Source organism: Lonchura striata, chromosome 3, assembly GCF_050655825.1.
Source record: "Lonchura striata isolate lonStrDom1 chromosome 3, ASM5065582v1, whole genome shotgun sequence".
In the NCBI taxonomy this organism is placed as follows: Eukaryota; Metazoa; Chordata; class Aves; order Passeriformes; family Estrildidae; genus Lonchura; species Lonchura striata.
Genome location: NC_140705.1, coordinates 50,997,897 through 51,017,349, shown reverse-complemented (window position 1 = coordinate 51,017,349; position 19,453 = coordinate 50,997,897). Strand labels below are relative to the sequence as shown.

Genomic DNA, 19,453 nt, shown 5'->3' with positions numbered 1-19,453 from the left:
AAAAATCCCATGGGTACGCTCTTTGTTGGGCCTAATTTGTTTTGCTCAAATAAAGAGGCTTTTTAGAGACCTATAGCAAAGGCAGACCCTTGTGGAAGTAATGCCTTTAGGAATGGGGACTTAACAGTGCATGGAGCTCCCATCCAGTCAGATGCTTTTTTTAATTATATATCTCTAATATTTTTAAGTTAATGCAAAAAAATCTGGCCAAATGTGGTGCTTCCCATACTAGCTTCTGAATAACACAGTCTGAAGTCATAATTTCCTTGCTGAACCTGTGGTCATTTTTATTATTGCCTTGTAGTCATAGATGGATTTTGTCTGGCCTTGGGGAGTATATAATAATTATAAGGAATATGCACATACATTTTTCTTCTGCAATATCATCGTACTGCAGTCACCCTGTTGGGCTAATGTTCATTGGAAAATTTTAAGAACTGCAAAAAGAAGGGTGTACCTATTTTTGCTTTTGTTTTTTTTTGATTATATATACACCAGTTTTTAAACTGAAAATATATTTGCATTTAGTCAGGAAAAAGAATGAACTTCTGGATTAGTTTAAACAACCAGCAAACTTAATGGAACTTAATATAATTTTTTTCTCTTTTTCAAACATGCAAAGCCTTAGACAATCCTTCTACTCTGAAATTTATCAAAACAGTGCTAAAGTCTTCTGAAATATATTTTATATCATATTTACAAATGTCAATTCAAAGCATGATTGAATAGCTTATTTCTTTCAAAGTTATTAATGAAGTTCTTAATTTAATTATATAAGACTTCAATTAATGTACCTAAAACCTACAAAACATTTTTTCTCTCTTTTGTGAAAAAATCCTTTAAAGGGATTTAAGCCAAATTCCTGTTTAAAGAAGGGCTGCTCAGATGACACCTGGTTTCTTATGTTTCAGTCTGCAGCAGATTTCATAGCTGAGTTATAAATTCCTAGAAAATGAGTTTATACTGAAAAGAACGGCAGTCTATGAACTATTGCAGTATTCACATGCTGCATTCATCCCAAAAGGTCCACTGTATTAAAGATAATAAATTTTGATAGATCAAACTTTGCAAGGTTATGCAGTTGAAAATATGAATTCCAGAAACTGTCTCAATGTATAGGGAAGAATCTAATAGGAGAATTCATGCTTAAATATGATTCATGGGACACAAAATGCAAAGCAAATTTGCAGTGCATAATGGTATCTGTGAAATTTCTAATTTATAACAAACAAATCAAACCAGTAATTCATTCCAGTAACAATTGCAATGATGCAATTCTTTGGTTATTTTCTGTTGAAGAAATTGAAGTCTCAGCTAGAATCACCTATATGTAATATATTTTTTCAGCAATAGAATTTGTTTGTGACTTGTGAAAATACTGGGCATTGTTTGACCACATTTTTACCTTGCTGTGATTCACACTGTATTATCTCACATCTACAGCATACCGTTTCTCTTTTTAATAAACTCCATTTTCTGGCACATAACAGGAGCCCCATAGAGATTATAAACAACTCCTCACTTCACTCCTTAAGTGTTTCCTTTAGCCAAGAGACAGCTGAGAACATTCATTATTGCTAATGGTGTTTCTTTGTTTTTTTTATTGACCTTTCTGGGGTTCATGCTGTTGCCATCAGGTATAGCCACCTATTCACAGCACTGCGATGATCCCTGTTTCCCTCCTGGTAAAGACCTTCTGCCTGCAGTGTTCTGAATATGTGTGTGGATGATAACAAAGCATGGGAATGAGCAGAGGCCAGCACTGCTTCTCAGCTAACCCCAACTCTGCCTGGCTGGGGCTTGCAACAGCACATTCCTCATTTTCTCGTCATGCTTGAAGTAGTTCTGACAGCTAAGAGATGCCCCTAGCCAGGAGAGTCCCAGGAAATAGTGTCAAGCTGAGGTACTAATTTTACACTTTTAATGCCGTTTAAAGGGCATTACAGATGCCCTTACAGATCTGAAGATCTGTGTTCCTAGTCAGAGAACTGAACCCATAGAATAAGAAAAAAAAACTTCAAAATATTTTAGATAAAATGTGTTTCAGAAAACACCACTTAATGAAAATCTGAACTATCAAATCAAAACCTTCCAGCTGATATCAAATCCAGTCATATAAACTACACTTAAAGCCCACCCTATACATACACTCCTATCCACATGTAGGGCTATATCAAATGGACCTGAAATTACTTTGTGACAGTTTGTGAATTTCTTTCTAAATATTGGCAAGTAAATTCTAGTTATAACTGCTTCTTTGTTCACTTTCAGATGAGGCTTTCCCTATGAACTTGACCTCAATATAATTATCTAGGGTTGATATTAGAAAGAGACAGCCACAGGCTGTTAATATTTACCATATATGTACTTATTAAATGGACATTACTGAGAAAGCTGACTCTGCACTTTTTTGTCAGTTTTTATATGCAATATAATTAAAATTTCAATTAGTATTTTTATACTAATAATTGAGTGGTAGCAACCAGAGGTTTACCTGTTTATGGCTTAGAGCTATAAGCTTGACAAAAATGCTAGTCTATGAAACAAAAGTGTAAGACCTAAGGACAGTTATGTTGATAAACTGGAATGGTACTAATAGGAGACTATATGTATATTGAGTTTAGTGTCTTAGATGCTACTTTTCAAAAGATCAAAGAGTATAAAAAAAGAAACTTACAAATATATAAACTTTGAAATTAAAATATAGGTCTCTATATTTATAGTAGAATATTTTACTACTAATAGAATAAGTTTTATTACCACAAGCTAGTGTTAGGCTTTTGTATTGTATCAAACACAACAGAAATTCTCTGTCTTCATCAGCTGTACCTCGTCAATGTCAATGAAGTAGTTTATATCTCATAGATCAATCCTTGCACCAGATAATTACTATCATTTGTAACTTAATTGCATTCAATTCACTGGAGTCAAAATATCTAATTGATGAAAATCCAACAATTATTAACTAATTTTCTGTGATTCATTAAAAAAAAAAAAAAGGCCACCTTAACAGAGGTTGAACTCGAGTGAGTATACATTTATCCATTTGACAAGCAAAAAAGATTGATAGGAAACTACATTTCTGACAGAGTTACTAAGATGAGAATAATGACTGAAGTGATTTGCACAGATAATCAATTAGTCACTTTTTGTTATGCACTTTGCAGGAAAAAATAATACAGACTATTAAACATAACCAAATTTTCTTGAGTGGCTATAGCAAATCATACCATGTGATTACTCAATTCTTGTATCCAAACATCACTTTTAATGTATTATCAGTCCTGGTGAAAAAAAGGGGTTTTCTGTTCAAAAATACTTAGTCACTTCATGAAAATTACCTTCTATCTTCTTGTTACCAAGAATATGCCTAATGCCAATGGCAGGACTTGAGATCTTTGTTATTGCCTGGTTTCAAGGAGTTGTGTTAAGTGTGACTATTAAATACCATGAAGATAAAAAAAGTGATTTTAAAATCATTTGGAATTAAGATTGTGAGCCAGAGAGACTTCATAAATTAAGAAATTAATTGTTCAGGACTGTTCTGACATTTTTAATCAAACTACTCTTTCTGTACCAGTAATGCTGAGAGCCACAAAGAATCATAGCCCTTGATGTGCTGCTTCAAATTAAGCAGGGACTTTTCTAGAAGTATTTAATACCAATAACACATATGAAACTATTTCTTAATTAATTATTTTAACTATATTTGCATATGTTTAGTACAGAAAATCCAAATAATCTTCCAGATATCTCCAAAAGCTAACAAACATTCTCCAATCAAATTCAATTGAGTTGTCCTAGAATAAGATTTCTTTGAAAGGTAGTATACAAATTCCTTCCATTTGATTGAAATTCCTCCTCTGTCAGCTTTAATTCTTCTAAATGTCATAATTTTCCAGAAGGTTCTGGAATTCTGATTGTTCCTCTGAAAATGAAACAACAAAACTGTTACTATGCTCACAGGAGTGAACATGCCAGCACAAGAAAGAAGAAATTTTCCTGATCTGAAAAACATCTCTTATACTATACCAAGTAATAAAAGACTTTGACAAACAAAACGTTCTGGCAATGCATTTTGTGGAATTGGTGCTGTTCTGGAACGTAAATAATTTATCAAGGGGAATATTTGTATAGACCTGGCATTAATTATGAATGTAAAGTTACAAATCTAAGTGCTTAGCCGAAGTGCACAATAACAAGAAGGATTTAATTCTGAAACAGCATCACTAGCAGGGTCCATGTCATATACCTCAGTAATAGGAAATTAAGGTGACATGTCCATGCTAATTTTCAGACTTCCTTTATAGTCAATGGAAAGGAGTGGGTATCCTTGGAAATTAATTCATGTAACCCTAAAACAGATTTCAGAGGGAAGAGCGACACTTGTCTTCTGAAGGTCACAATGTCTTTCTGGCTTTTGAGGGAGTTTAGGAACACCAGGGATTAAGTATCCTTCCAGGTATATTTCGGTAAAAGGATAATCTGTTTTTAAACTGTGATTAAAGGTAATTACATTGTGTCAACTAAATTCTTCAACATTAATTGTATGTTTCATGTCTGAACTTTACCTCCTCAGAAATCATTTACTTCCTTTCCCCTCCTTCAACAGGCATTTATTAGTTGTTTACTATTTTATCTAAGACTAAAAAATTAGCTCAATTCCTATTTAAAAGTTAAACAAAAGCTTAAAATTCACAATTCTGTATATATTTGAGAAATATTCTGAGAAATAACCTCTTTTAAGTGCAAAATCCTGCCCCCTCTTCTTCCAAAGCAATGAATTTTATGTGGTATATGATGTAATAATTGCAGTTTGGATCAATTATATTAATCTATAAAATATTAATAATAGCTGTACATTAGTTACAAATTCTATATTACACTCCATATGTTAGCAAAGGAAATCTATTGTGAGCTTATTTTTAAAATAATTAGTCTCCTAAGATTTGCTAAGAAATGAGAAGTTGGGTAGAAGACTGCTAATCCGGACAAATATGTTGACTACAAGATGATTGTAAAAAAATCTCATCATGCTTTCAATTGCTGGACATCTCTAAATTAAAAAAATATGAAGCTCAAACTTTGTTATGAAAATCAGCATTCTTTCAGCTTCGCTCTTGAGTATATAAATCTTCTGGAAATGGTTGTCTCTATTTGCATGTGTGTGAGGTAAATTGAATCTTTCTCTGTACTTGCTAACACAAGAATTGTTTCATTTCCTTTGTATTTCATTCTACTAGAGAGCTTGTAGCACCTGGTGTTGTCAAAGTTGTTGGGAATATTAAAAGTATGGATTTAATCAGTCTTAATTTTCGCTTCAGCACTACTTGGTGTGGTTTTCTTAAGAATTCTAGAACACATCATTACTATTAGCACTACTCTTAAAAATGTTGGAAATACAACACAAGTCAAACAGATCTGTGCAAGAGGACATAATTTTCCAGGTTTGTGCCACTTGCATCAGACCTCAATTGAGCTTACAGTATTTTTTGAATACAAAATTTCATTTTGCAAATACCAATAAAGTGTCCTCTACGCAGCTCCAAACTGATTTTTCTAAACTTTCTATGTTAAAAAGGATTTGCAACTTGTGCCTGTTAGCATAGGCATGACTGGACATACAATTTTGCCTCTGGACACTTATAATTTCTAATCCCTTTTCATAGTGTGGTATGAAGATGCTATGAATTAAAGACCAGGATATGATGTTGAAGACTGATTCATCAGCAAAGATGGCTTGCCTTGGGGTGGTTGGAATAATTTCCTCTGCTCTTGATCTTGCACTTCTCTGAGCATTTCCCTTGCCTGCCCAGGGGGGACAGCTCTGCTACCTGTGAAGCAGAAGCAGTTCTTGAACTGCTAGTTGATAGACCAGTATATTAAAATAAATTGACACCAATTCTTGTTAGTTTATAGCTGTAGTCCTTGCAGCTGTAAAAACCTGTGGCTGTAAAAGCAACTGAGCCCTCCCTAACCAACCAGTGGGTAAAAGGAGGGTGGATAGCCACACTGAAAATAAAGGCAGCTCTCCAAAGTTAAACCATCCCTGCTTGTGAATCAAAATTTTGATTATGCTAAGACACCTCTGGCCATGTCTGTTCTTAGTCCACTTTGACTCCTTAGCACCTCTAGATTAGAATAAAGTGTAAATGGCATCAGGGGTCAGATCACAAATTTACTTTTTAAGAGCCTAAGTATAGGTATTCCTTCTTCTGGTTAACACTTGAGAAGACAATTTGTGGCAAATCACTTGAAAAAATTTGATTTCTACATCTCAATGCATGAAGACAATGCAAAGAAGTGTCATGCTAAGCAAAGTCAATATTTGCTTGTTTACTATTCATTCTTTATAAATAAAATAGTGAGCATAGTAGTGCACTAAATTAATTTCTTTACAACTCTGTCATTGCATCATGTCACAATTTTAATTTATTTGATGCATCTGATTGTTCAGCAGCACATACCTATATAATACAATATTCACAAAATATTAACTACAATACTTCTTTGGTCTGCATTATCAACAAGCAGATGCAAACCAATAGAAAGCCTGGTCTCTCGTGTTTCAGAATAATTAATTATAAATAAAATGAAGATGCATAGTGATACATTTATATTTCAAATAAAGCTACATCTAAGTTTTGTTACAACACTAAGAAAATAACTGTTCATACTGCTGTCACAGAAAAAGTTACTTTAAGCCTGCACCTTGCATGATTTCTAGCCTGTAAGTCCATGTGAGACTGCATCTGATTAATGCTGAGATTTGGCTTGTGAGTCAGAACACTGCAATCAGAAGTAGTTCTGAAGAGACTTGTCTTTAGCGTCCTACTAAGATATTTACTTACAGAAAAACAACAGAGGTATGGTTTCTATCTTGATAATGTTAAATCCAGGATACATATTTCTATCAAAACTTCTAAGGGCAACACTAGGCCAAAAGTCCAAATCACATTTGTAGTCTACATTCAGTAGTTTGTATTTGTGGGAAAGCTTTGCACAGGCCAGGCAATGACTCAGTCTGCAGTTGCAAGTACAGTGGGCAGTATCATAGACTGAAGGAGGGTTTTCCCTCTTCCTAAGCAATGTTTGGTACATAGTTCAAGAAAGTAGAAAATTGCTGCACAGAATGGTCAGAAGAAGAAGCCTGTCAGAGATGGGAAAGTCTCTCTGAAGTAGTGTGTCAGGTACAGAGAAATCTGGTGAAATCCCAATTGGAAAAGCCTTTAAGGGAGGACTGGTATAACCCACTGATGGCTGCACTGCCTGGGTGTGGATACAGTTGGGAGCAGAAGTCTCACTTCCATCAGAGGTTCCAGGAAGGTGGAGGACATGAAACTGCACAGCTTTCTTGATTCACAATTTGCTTGTCTAAAGAGGCAGTGAGACCAGAATAAGTATGCACACGTGCACACGTTATGTGAAAGAAATTCTAGAAAAGTCATGGGAGAAGAACCAGAATCACAGGAGTATGTGATTGAAAGAAATTATCTCTATCCCACTATCTGGATTTGTATCCCTGTTTGTTCTGAACTTAGGTTAATTTTGGCCTGAGTATGCACAACTTTCTTCTTCCCATCCTGTATGTGTGGTCCATGACAATGACGTGACCTGTCTGAGCAGCTAACCTGAGGCTCAGCAATTTCTTCAGACAGGACTTGTTTGAAGGAAGGAGCTCAGTGAGGAGATATGACACGAGTGGGACTGAATCCTAGATGGGCATCAAGAGGCAGGGGGTCTGAGTCAGATTAAAAACTGAAATGAAGTGATTACCTAAAATGAAGAATATTAGAATGAAATCTGTATTTATATTTTGCCCAGTCAAGCCCCAGAAGGAGAGCCAGAACTTGGAGTACAACATCAAACCAAATTGTACACTAAGTCCTTAATCACTCTGTGAACAGCAAGTGCAGTAAGACACTATATACCAGCCTTCCACAGGAAGGAGAGCTGTCCTCAAATGCTTGAGTAATAAAAATTAACATTCACAATCCTTTTTTTCTGCTAAAAGAAGTAGTATAATTAGTTCTGTATAAAATGAAGATGTACTTTTATTACTGAAGAGGTTGTTTGGTTTGGGTTCTTTTTTCAAATCGCTTTTGTTTTAAACTCTGCACTCAGGAAGATCTGTTCACAAGCTCAGCACAGAACCACTGAGAATCATTCATGAGACACTGGAAGAGTCTTCTGATTGGATTTATGGCTTTTTTTCTTTACTGTCTGACATCGTATGGAGTGATGATGATGACAATGATGAAGGTATTTGTAATGTAAAGACTTCTGTAACTCCTCTAACTGCTGTTTCACAAGCATTAAAATGGCTTACTCGGCTTTTAACATCACAGACAAGAAGGTCAAACAAAAAGGAAAAGTGAACATTGTTGCTAATAAAGCATCCACTGGCTATTCCAATGAGTAAATTGGTCTCTTTATTAGCTTTCATCTCATGTTTAATGTACTATTACAGAAAAGCTGTCAGAATTAAAGATTATCATGGGTATATCTTGAAGAAAAGAACATTAATTTGTATACGACTTCAAAGCCACAACCAAAATATGCATCAGAATATTGCTTCGGAGAATGGAAATGGCTACATCTTTTAATCAGCAAGAATCTAAAGAACCCTGGAAAATATACAAGATACATCAAGAAATTTAGAACTTTTTCAATTTGACATATTGATAATGGGGCAATACATTGAAATTTAAAAAATATAACATTTCAACTGAACTTACATGATTTTGGACATCATATTGCACATTATTCAGTTTACTAGAAATTATTTTGCCATTATGGTACAATTCTTCATCTGACATAACCAGATAAATGAAAGTAACTTACTAATATTTTGATTTTGGAAATAACTCTCCTTCTGTTAATAAAAACCAAAAAACCAAAACAAAACAAACAAAAAAATAGTTCCCCTGTGTGGGCACAGCAGTGGATCATCACGTCACATCATATTGGTCATTCTGACAAGTGATAAGTTTAGGAGTGACATCTTCATTTCATGGTAGTTTATTTTATATTCCATTTGGCTACACCAGAATATAATTAAAAAGTGATGTGTACTGAAACTGACTTCTACCCATTTGTTCAGAAGCCTGAGATATTACCCAGTGTTAACTTTTAAATATGTGCATGATCTTTTTATATTAGCATTGTATATGAATGCTAATAGATAGGCTGCTACATGCGAGTCTGTGAATTGGGCATCCTATTCTGAGATACGATTTATAACTAGCAGAAAGCTAGTCTCTCTTAAGGTTGAAAAACAGAAAAGATAAAAAATAGAGAGCCTGGTAAAATCTTATCAGCATGCATTTTTAGCATCTCATAACTCCCAAAGCATGTGCAAACTTTCAAACACTCGACTGTCTAAGTGCTAATGGCAGCAGGAAAAGTCATAAAATACTTGACAGTCAAAAATTCAAGACCTGATGTTCACTAGATTTGGAAACATTAGCTCTGGCAGTGTTTTGCCCAAGTGGAATTTCATCATCAACCAGGAGTGTGAATAGGCAGTAAGGCATCTTACTGCACTATATCATAACAATTAAGTGCTTTGAGCACCCTGCCCACTCTGTGCTGTAGTCAGTGCAGCTGAGGCTGCACACTGGCCAGGATCACTCCTTCAAATTCTGTGTCTTACATGGAAGTGCAATAACATATTGCAGCAATCAAGTGCTTATAGTTAGACTGAAATGTTGTTTTTTTTTTTTTGCCTTGTGTTTCACTGGAAGCATTGCTAGATTTACAATCTTGTTAAATTTCATACGTACTTTATTTGGAATTTAAAAAGAACCAGTGAGCCTTCCCTTAAAATGTGGAAACAAGCATAAAGTAAAGGAAATTTTTAACTGTAGACACAAATTAACATTCAGAAGCACAAATAGAGATTTGGATATTTCCTTAGTTACTACTGCACCTTAAATTTATCTACCCAAAACTCTATGGCAAATTAGATTTTTAATGAATAATACAGAATCTCAGAATAGATGCTTGTCATTTAGCATATAAAGAAGAAAAAATATTTTTGAAATAAAATGAGCCAAAATGAAAAAATGTGTTGTTTTTTAGGTTTTGTTTTGTTTTGTTTTGTTTTGTGAGTTGTTTTGGTTTTAGTTTTGGTTTTAATTTTGGGTTTTTTGTTGGTTTTGGTTTGGTTTGGTTTGGGTTGGGTTGGGTTTTGTTGGTTTGAGTTTTTTTAATCCTTTCTCTGATACCTGTTTTTTTCTCTTGGTTTAGGTGAAGTGGAACCTTCCCTGAAAAAAGGTCGGTCAGTTGCTTAATAATAATTTAAGAATTAACTGTATATCTGTGATATAAATTCTGACACTAGTTCCATTGTCAGTCTACTAACTTTTTCAGTTGTGCTCTAGCAAACCCCTTAAATGCAAACCACAAATAATATTTACTGAGCTGTTTGTTGTAAGAATTTGTAAGGATTCTTTACTATTTCATTATTCGTTGTTATATAATTATTACAGAAAATCTGAAAAAAAGAATATAAAAATAGAATTACAGAAATGTTATTTTTATACTTGTCATGCTTGTGGGACATCTGATAATGCAAAGGAGTTATATGCATGTCTGTATAGAAATAAAGTTCAGAAATAATAATATGGAAAGTATATTTAGTGAGAAATAATGATGAGGTACTGTCAAGCATTTTACTTGAAGCCAACACAGGCCCCTAAAGAAAGGACTGCATCCTAATCTTTTGAAAAAATTACTTAGCTATCATTGAATTTTTAAAGCAGACAAGTGAAGGAAGTAGGATTTATATTATAATCTTTATGGATATTGAAATTATTTTGTTGAAACATAAAACTTATATTCAACTTCTATTAAATCAAAATGCAAATGTATTAGAAGGCTGGAATTACTGATGATAGAATGTAAATCTTTTCAAAACTAGGGCATATTTTTTCTCCATATTGAGCAAAGCTCAAGAAAAGTAAGCAGCCTTATATGAACTGAATTTGGCATCCATCAACTTCTCAAGGGGTAAATGCCTATATTGAAGAATCTATCACCCAGTTGCTTCTGAGACTACTATCCAGTTTTCTCTGAAGTTAAATAGAATGGGATCAGGCTTATATTTAATGAAATAATCTGTCAGTCTCAATCTGTAATCCAAGAAATTAATAGGCTTGAAGACCAAAAGCAGTTATCTTTCCATTGATGACTCCTCATGTTAGGAAAAGTTACAGACAGTGTAGGAAAAGATTCCCTCTCTTTACTTCGTCTGTAAGAACTGTAAAAACTTTACTTCTGTCTCTTTTCCCATAGAGACAGGTACATTTTTAATTTTATAGGAGGTGCACAGAGTCTGAAGCTGTAGCACATTGTTGGCAAGGATGTACATGGGTGGGATTTGTCTTCTCACCACAGGCAGGTATAGGGCCCAGGCTGAAAGTGCTGTTACTGCATGGCTAGGAGGGCATAATCCATAAAAACACCACGCTCCACATTGCAATCCCTTCTTCTCTGGAAATCAGTGACATAGACTTTACCCTTTGCATTGGGACAGAAAGATGTAGAAACAGAATTCAGAGAAGCCATGTAAACAATCTCAAGGCTAAAGTATAAGCAATTGGAAGTTACTGTATAGTTTTTTGGACCTAATATTGCTCCATCCAAGGAGCTGAGTATCTAACTGCCTGTTGGGAATGTTTTCCTCACTATCCTGGCTCTGGACATAAATCCTGAGAGTGTTCTTCTATCTTTGGTATAAAGGAAATGGACAAGAACCTCGTGATTTCTCCAGATCTGGTACCTTGCAGAATTATGCAGCCACACAACTGTGAAAAGGCCCAAATTCAAACATGCTTCACCTTCCAGAACAGTAAAACAAATTTAAAGTGGGCTTTTCCACTTCCTGGATGTGTGCTCAAGCTTCTCCCTCTGTCTTTTAGAGTATAAGCATTCTCATCCTTGTCTCCCTGAAAAACACTTTCTCTTGACTGTGCCTGCTGAAGACAGTGCCCCTTTCTGTCATAAGTAATGCCATAAGCCTTCACATAGCAACATCCTCAAATAACTTACCATCTCCAAGCGACTGGAGGTCTCCATTTCATCCTGGCAGTCAGGATCTGGCCTGGTTTATACTTGATTTTGTCACCTCTTTTACTGAGCTACAGAAATACAACATATGTGGCCTGAAGCCACGAGTCCCTTGGAAATGCCAGTGCAGAGTACTGCATGTGTCTCCTCAGCGACTGGCGCCTCTCGGCCCCTCAGAGTCCTTCCTGTCTCTCTGCAGGCTTCTAAAACTGTATAAACATCAAGGAGCTTAATTGCCAGAGTCTGAGGCTTATCAGAAGTTTTCTGAGTGCTCTGTGGTGTAGTTTAGTGAACAGCTTTTCTGCTTAGGCACATGAAATTCTCTCCTAGAGCTGAGGCTCGTGAGCACAGAAGGCAGAGCCCCGGGAGGTGAGCTGGGGGCTCAGGTGAGCTCCTGCAGGTAGCGCTCACAAACATCACAATCTGTTCCCCTGAGCACAAGGTGCACATCTATCCAAGCAGCTTTTCTCAACTAATTTGTGCTGTCATTTACATGGCCCATAAATAAGACTTGTGGAAGGAAAAGCTTTCTAAAACAAAACCAAACAAAAAATTAAGACGCAGAATCAGTGATTTTTCCATGTTGCTGCTATTAGGGCTGGACCCAAAAGAGGACCATCTATACAAATAGATCTGGGGATTTTTGAGTGTCAAAACATTCGTTTTATTCATGAATTTAGAACCAAATTTTTTGGTTATGGAGTTTTCTTCGCCTACTTGTAAAGGGCCATTTCTGCACCAAAATCCCTTCTAGTCTGAGCAGTAATTTTTTCTGTAGCTTTATGAAGAATCCTTCTTTAGGTGACACTGGCATTTGAACATTCTAAACAAGAAAAAAATACCAGTGAGATTGTGCAGTACACTACTGTTGTCTCCAGAATATGAACAATTATTTTTTTTTTCATATTTTTATGGAAAATCTCTCTCAAATTTCACTCTGGAAATGTGCACTGTGGTCGCTGTGCCTGATATTTAAGCATTTGTATTGGATCAAACTCACAGTTATTGTGGTATTCATGAAAAGAATGAGACTTTTTTTAAAATCTCCATGTCTGTTTTTACTGAATGGACAAGCCTTCACTCTAGCATCTTTTTTGAATGCTAAAATGTTTGCATAAAATTTACTTTATATTGGAATATAGTAATTGAAAAATAAGATTGCTGATATCAAAATACAATTGTATATTGGAAAAAAATTCAAGAGGAGTGATAAAGACATTGTCTAACCATGAAAGAGGAAAAGTCTAATCATAATTATGATCCCAAAGAGAGCAATGATCACTTTCCTAGAGATGTAAATTAAAAGCAAAGATAATAGAAGTACAAGTAATGACAATGGACTTTCACAGGCAATGGGATTAATATCAGTTTCAGAATCCTTTGAAGATATGAAAATATCTCTCAAACACCTTTTTTTTTTATTGCAATTATTTTTGCCAGTCCAAGTCTTATCACTAATATTTATCTTCAATAATTTGAAAAGAATGAACATTTAATATTGTCTGGCAAAGCAGTATTCTTCAGTGGACATAGTGAAAGATTATTCTGGAGGGGACTTTGCAGTCTTTGACAATGCATATTCTCAACATCCAAAAACTACTGAGCATTTTCACAAATGACAAAGAAGTTTAATTCTTTCTTTCAGGCTTAATTTGCTTTTAGCTTCATTATTTTTCTATAATAGTTATTAGTGATAATCTTGTTCATTTTTGCAGGGTTAGTTTCACCTTTAGAGACACATTCTATTACTTGAGAGCTGTATGCTTGCATGTTTGTGCTAGAAATTACTGCTAAAAAATAGGAAAAGTGGGGGGGGGGGGGTTCTGTTTGTTTGTTTGGTTTTTTGTGGACACTACTGGCCTCATTTGTGAGTTTGGAAAAGAGTTGAGAAAACACAAAATTGGAAATAAAGATGTGTAAATAGTAAAGAAGTACAAACACTTCAATATTGAAAACCATGCCTGAAAAGTCTTTATTAAACTGTAAATAATTTTAATTTCTATTAATACTATTCAATTAAAAAGCAGAGAAAGAAATAAAGCACCATTGTGACAGTTATCCATCTCTGTGTTATTGAAAATTTTATTATTGGCATAAGATTATTCTTACCTACAACCAAAAGAAACAATTCCTTCAGGTAGAGAAGGATCTCCAGTTTTCTGTGAGTTAGTGTATATGTGAGACAGAAAAATATGTTTTTGACTTTTTTCTTAGAAAAATGTGATTTTAAAATAATAAATTATGACAAAAGTCAACACAGACTAGAAATTTCTGTTAAAGGTCACAAGAAATTTTGTAAAAGACAAATAAACTTTTTGGCAAAGCACCTTATCCATCTGTCTTCAGTTCAAATGAGAGTATCATTGCCAGAGTATTAGGCTGGTTATTAATATTCTGAAGACACATCATGCTCTTAAAAGACATGTCAGCTTCTAAGGGGATTGTCAGTTACACTGACTCACCCTCAGCAGCTCTGGCCAAGGTGTATGATGCCAGACCCTAGACCTGATGCCAGACACTCACTCCTATTAACCCCTTCTCCACCCCAAGGTTAGGCCAGCCAGAATTTATTCAGCACAATCTATTGGCTTGTTCAGAACTGGGTATTGATCTGTGCTAACAGACAAAGTGCTCCCAAAAGGAAAGATTCTCAGACCAGACAATTTCCTGCATAGTTTTTTGGTGCAGTGATCAAGTGAACAAGTTATTAGTCCTACAATTTATCATGTGTGTCAGACTGTTTTTAACTATCAAAGTACCTAAGAATGTAGGATTAGATCAAAAGCCCAGCTGACTCAGTGGATTGGACAAAAGTCTTTATTGCTGTATGAGTGACCAGTGCAGATGCCTCAGGAAGTATATCAGAACTGTTAAAAATATAGTTATAATTTCCCAAGGGAGCCCTCCATATCCAAACATTTCCCCCAGTGAAGGGACACAGTGTTTGCATGGTTGTAATCCATCTACAACTTCTTGTGAACACAAGGCTACAGACAGATTGGAAATGAACTAGAGACAATAAATTCAGAATACCATAAAAATGCAACCTGAAAACTCTGTTACTGTAGTTGTCATATATGTGTCTTAAAAATAATTACACAGTTCCATTCATCCCTAAAGTATATACCTGTTTGTACTGATAATGCCTTCTGAATTCAGGTTTTTTTTTTATGTTGCTCTATGGTAATGTTCCCTTCTCTGTATATGAGTTGCTATTAAAGAGCTCTCTAAAAGGCTTCTGCTGTTTCCCTAGGTTACACTTTACTATAAAACATTTTGCATATCTTTGTGTAAAGTACACTCTGTGTTAAAAGATGGGAATCATTGATTGGTTCAATTCTCAGATGTCAAACTACTTTTCCAGATATGTATTTTTTGCATTTTTTAGTTTTGTGGCCTCCATTTCTGTTATTAATGTTCCTTTAACAATTTCATCTGGTTTTAGTTACATTGATCAATACAGCAATTGCATATCCACCATAAAATAGCATTTTATAAAAGAAAGAAAATATTTTCCATATAACTCAGATGAAAAAAGGCAAGATACCACAAGGGTACAGGGATGTTCAATTTTAGTTCTTTTGTCTTTTCCAGAATAGTGATTTGTTTTCAGTTTGACCTGAAACTTTTCAATCCAAACTTACCAGATATATTTTAAAAGAGAAAGAGAGAACTTTGGGCCACAAGGCTAGTAGGGACCCTGGACAGAAGTGTAGAAGAGAGTTTTGCAACTATTGAAGTTAGCCTCTTAAATCAGGGAAAACCTTATGTGAAGATATCCATGCAATCTTCATGGAAATCTTAATTTATGCCCCAGTAATGGAGCTCTGGGAAGGTTCTCACTCAGAGGAGAGGGTCCCCACTGGAGGGAGGAGTCTGCTGTGCCTGACCTGGAAAATGAACAACTTTTCCAACAGCATCAAAACTGGGAGGCTTGTATATTTCTGAGTGAACTTAGATCCCTGCACAGCTATTGCTGTGCCAAGGAGAGGAGGTAGCAAATGGACCCCATGTTCATGACCCACAGAAACTTCTCCCTTTTGCATGCCAAACCCCTGAAATAAAATAGATTGGATCCAAACGTGATTTAATTTGTCAAGGAATGACTATTTACAGACTAATATGGTAAGATAGAATCTGAAGAGTTCATGTTTTTGAAATCTTGGTAGAGTAACTGAGTCTGTGATCTCTTTTTATTATTTTTATTATAATTAATTATTTTTTAATTTATTATCACTTTTAACACCCTTTAGAAACAAAGAAACAAAACTAAAAGACCCAACCAAGCAACAATTAAATAGATTAATATGGAAAAATATTTGTTTGATGCAAATCAAGATTAGAGATTTTAGGTATAGTTGTATACATAATTTTGCTCTAAGAGGTCTACAAGCCTTGCCTGCATTTTTTCTTCAGAAAATTACACTCAATTAAATGCAGACTGATAAAATTGTCTATGAAAAATATCATTTACTAATGGACCAATAACATCTTTACAGACTGGCATCCATAAGGAGAAACATGCCAAGACAGTTTCATGTTCCACTGGTTTTGATAATTTGTCTCTATCTCTGATTTCTTTGAGTAAAGAGGTGTCTGTCTTTTAATTTTTGGTTTTTTGATTTTAGAATCTAAAAGTAAAGGACTACTGTCTGGGGTTGAAAAACACAGCTTTAACATCTTTATATGTATTAAGAATAAATCTTAACTTTATGTTAAAATGTTTAGCATTGAAAACTTTTAATATCTTCCACTTTCAGTTCTTTCAAAAGCCCAGTCATTAAAATTCCACCATAAAATTCTGCATATGGTCTCCCTGAAGAATGACAGTGCTGCTTACAGGACAATAAGTCAAAGACAATTGCAAGTACCTCCCTCCCTGTAAAAACCTTTCTGATAAGATATTGCTTTTTCTGTTTCAAATGGAAACCTTACCAGAGGAAAATAAAATAATAATCATAATAATCATAATAATCATAATAATAATAATAATAATAATAATAATAATAATAATAATAATAAATTATTTAGGTTTTGGAGGGAAGGGAATCCTCAGTTTAACAAGGCAAATGGAACTTGACATGGCCTTTCCCTTCCCCTTCCCTTCCCTCCCCTCCCCTTCCCAGAAACCTTTATTCTCACTGTAACTTGTAATTTCCAAATAGGTGGTTAAAAAATTCTGAAATCATATTTAACAGGCACTGTGGTCTGGTTCCTCATGTTATGGATGAGCATACAAACTGTTGAGCATTTTTACTGATAGGAGCAACTTGTCCTCTGTTGCATTTTCAAGAAAGCTCTTACAACACATGGCTTCAGGAAAAGTTATGATGTACCCCAGTCTGAAGTTGCTTTGAGTCCCCGGAACAGGGAGAGATCTCACAAAACACTGGGCATAAAAGTGTGCTACTGGCAAGCTGGTGGGGAAGTCACCTGGATAAGCCATAAGTGTCACTCAGACTTTCCAACACTGAATGCTGGTATTTAAGGCCTTCTGTGACACTGTCTTTGGTTCTTGGATATGGGCACAATTTAATTCCCCAACTGAGTATTTCCTGCTTGCTTTTTTTAAATTTTTTTTTCTGTCCCTGCACTTCTTTTCCGTTTGCAAGGTGCTTTTTGGTTTTCCTGTGGGTGTTTTTGCCTGTAGACTACAGCTCCTTGATGTATTAGTAGTCAGATAGAAGTTGTTTGAATGCACAGCTTCCTTTCTTCTCCTCCTAGCCCCGCAAGGATAACTGTCACCCTCACCAGCTGGTACTATCTAGATTAAAAATAGACATCAGCTGCACAATTGCAAATTTCTCCTGAGGGTAACAACAGCAAGAAAGTTGACTACAATTCTTCACACAGACAGCATCTAAAAACACATTAGAAATTCCATCTCTCCCATCTTCTAAAGCTCTTAACACCACTCACCCTGGCCTTGCCCTCAGGATCTGTTTCCACCAACTCTTCAGGATAATCAGCTGCCTGCTACCAATTAGTCCTGATAAACTAGCAAGGATATAGCCTCACTAAATTGCTGGCAATAGCTGTAAGGATTTTAACCGCTCAAAAGCAAATTATTAACCTCTGGCTCATAAGACTCTGAGTTGGACTAATTTTCCTTTTCATGTTTAGATATTTGTAATCTCTTTTGTAAACAGAATGTCAAAGTACTGAAGGTGTATATGGCTGTGTTACCTGTAACAGCTGATAAAAAAGATGACCAGCTGGTAAAGTTTTTTAGGAAAAAAATCTATTCTCATTTCATAGAAAATTCCATCTGCTTAATTATTCCTTTAAAACACTAGATATATTAGAACTACATTCTTTCTTCACTGCAGTATTTAAGTAGAAACAGGTTGGCTTTAAGCATGGATGGTAATGTTGAATGTCAGGTTCATTGGTAAATCCCCAGTTCTTTTGCTGACTTTCTGGGTTACCTTGGGTAAAGCATTCTTGTGTTTCAAATGGGGACTCTTTTTTTTCCTCACTTTGTCTCTTGTATCATGGACATTTTTAATATGGTTGTGGGGATCTTTTTAAAGGTATATTTCATCTGTTAGATGAAAACTCAGTGAAGGGTGAGATGTAGGTGCTATTTCAACAATCCCAGAATGCTACTCACCATTTTATCCTCTAATGAAGCAAGATGCAAGGCTGTGCTTTCCCAGTAAGAGAAGAAATTCATCCCTCTAAGTTTGAACTCCTGTGTTACAGAGATATTTATATCATGTCATAGCTCCATGTGGTACCTAAAGCAATTCATGTAGGCTAAGGTTCATAAATGCTATTCTAACACAATAAAATTAAAATAGTTGAGGATAATGCTATCCAATTTACTATGTTATAAAAAAGGACATAACAAAAAATCAAAATCAGAAACACAAAGACAGACAAAGAAGGGAACCAGGAGCCAGGAGAACCTCCTCATGCCCTAGCATGAGAGGCTGTGCTCTTCATTCACACTGATGTAAACCTGCACAGGACTGACCCATTAGTTCACACAGATTCAAGGGACTGAAATTATTTTCTCCCATCCTGACCTTTTTGGAGCCAGTGTGCACAGCCAGTGCTGTACTCTGGTTAGGCACTGTCAACTGCTGTTAATGAAAATGAGCTGTGTGAGGGGTGGGGAAGCTGCTGCCCAGACTCTCTTGTTCAGGAGGGGCTTCCAGTAAAGCTTCCTGCAATACTGATCCTCAGCTGACTGGTAAGATCTGTTTTGGATCAACAGGATGTAGAAAAATCAGCCTGACAGCAATATAGTTGAGTGTGTCTCCTTTCAGCATCTAGAAATGGTCACTGAGAAGATTCCTACCTTTCTTTCTTGGACCTTTTTAAAATAATCACTCTGTATGTTCTGTATATCTGCACAAGACCTGAGCTCTAGAGA

The 19,453-nt window shown here is 35.4% G+C and overlaps 1 protein-coding gene across 32 annotated transcripts in view; it reads left to right on the top strand.

Annotated features, from left to right (window-relative positions):
• Positions 1 to 19,453, top strand: part of TRDN (triadin) — a 228,023-nt gene that overhangs the window by 41,952 nt on the left and 166,618 nt on the right. For 27 of the 32 annotated variants that reach the window (XM_085576497.1, XM_085576507.1, XM_085576508.1 and 24 more), the window contains exons 3-5: positions 1,638 to 1,685; positions 8,125 to 8,262; positions 10,252 to 10,278. In XM_085576497.1, the coding sequence (XP_085432623.1) occupies positions 1,638 to 1,685; positions 8,125 to 8,262; positions 10,252 to 10,278 (213 nt within the window). The remainder of the gene's footprint in view (positions 1 to 1,637; positions 1,686 to 8,124; positions 8,263 to 10,251; positions 10,279 to 19,453) is intronic. The other 5 variants (XM_085576514.1, XM_085576512.1, XM_085576513.1 and 2 more) reach the window with 2 other exon arrangements.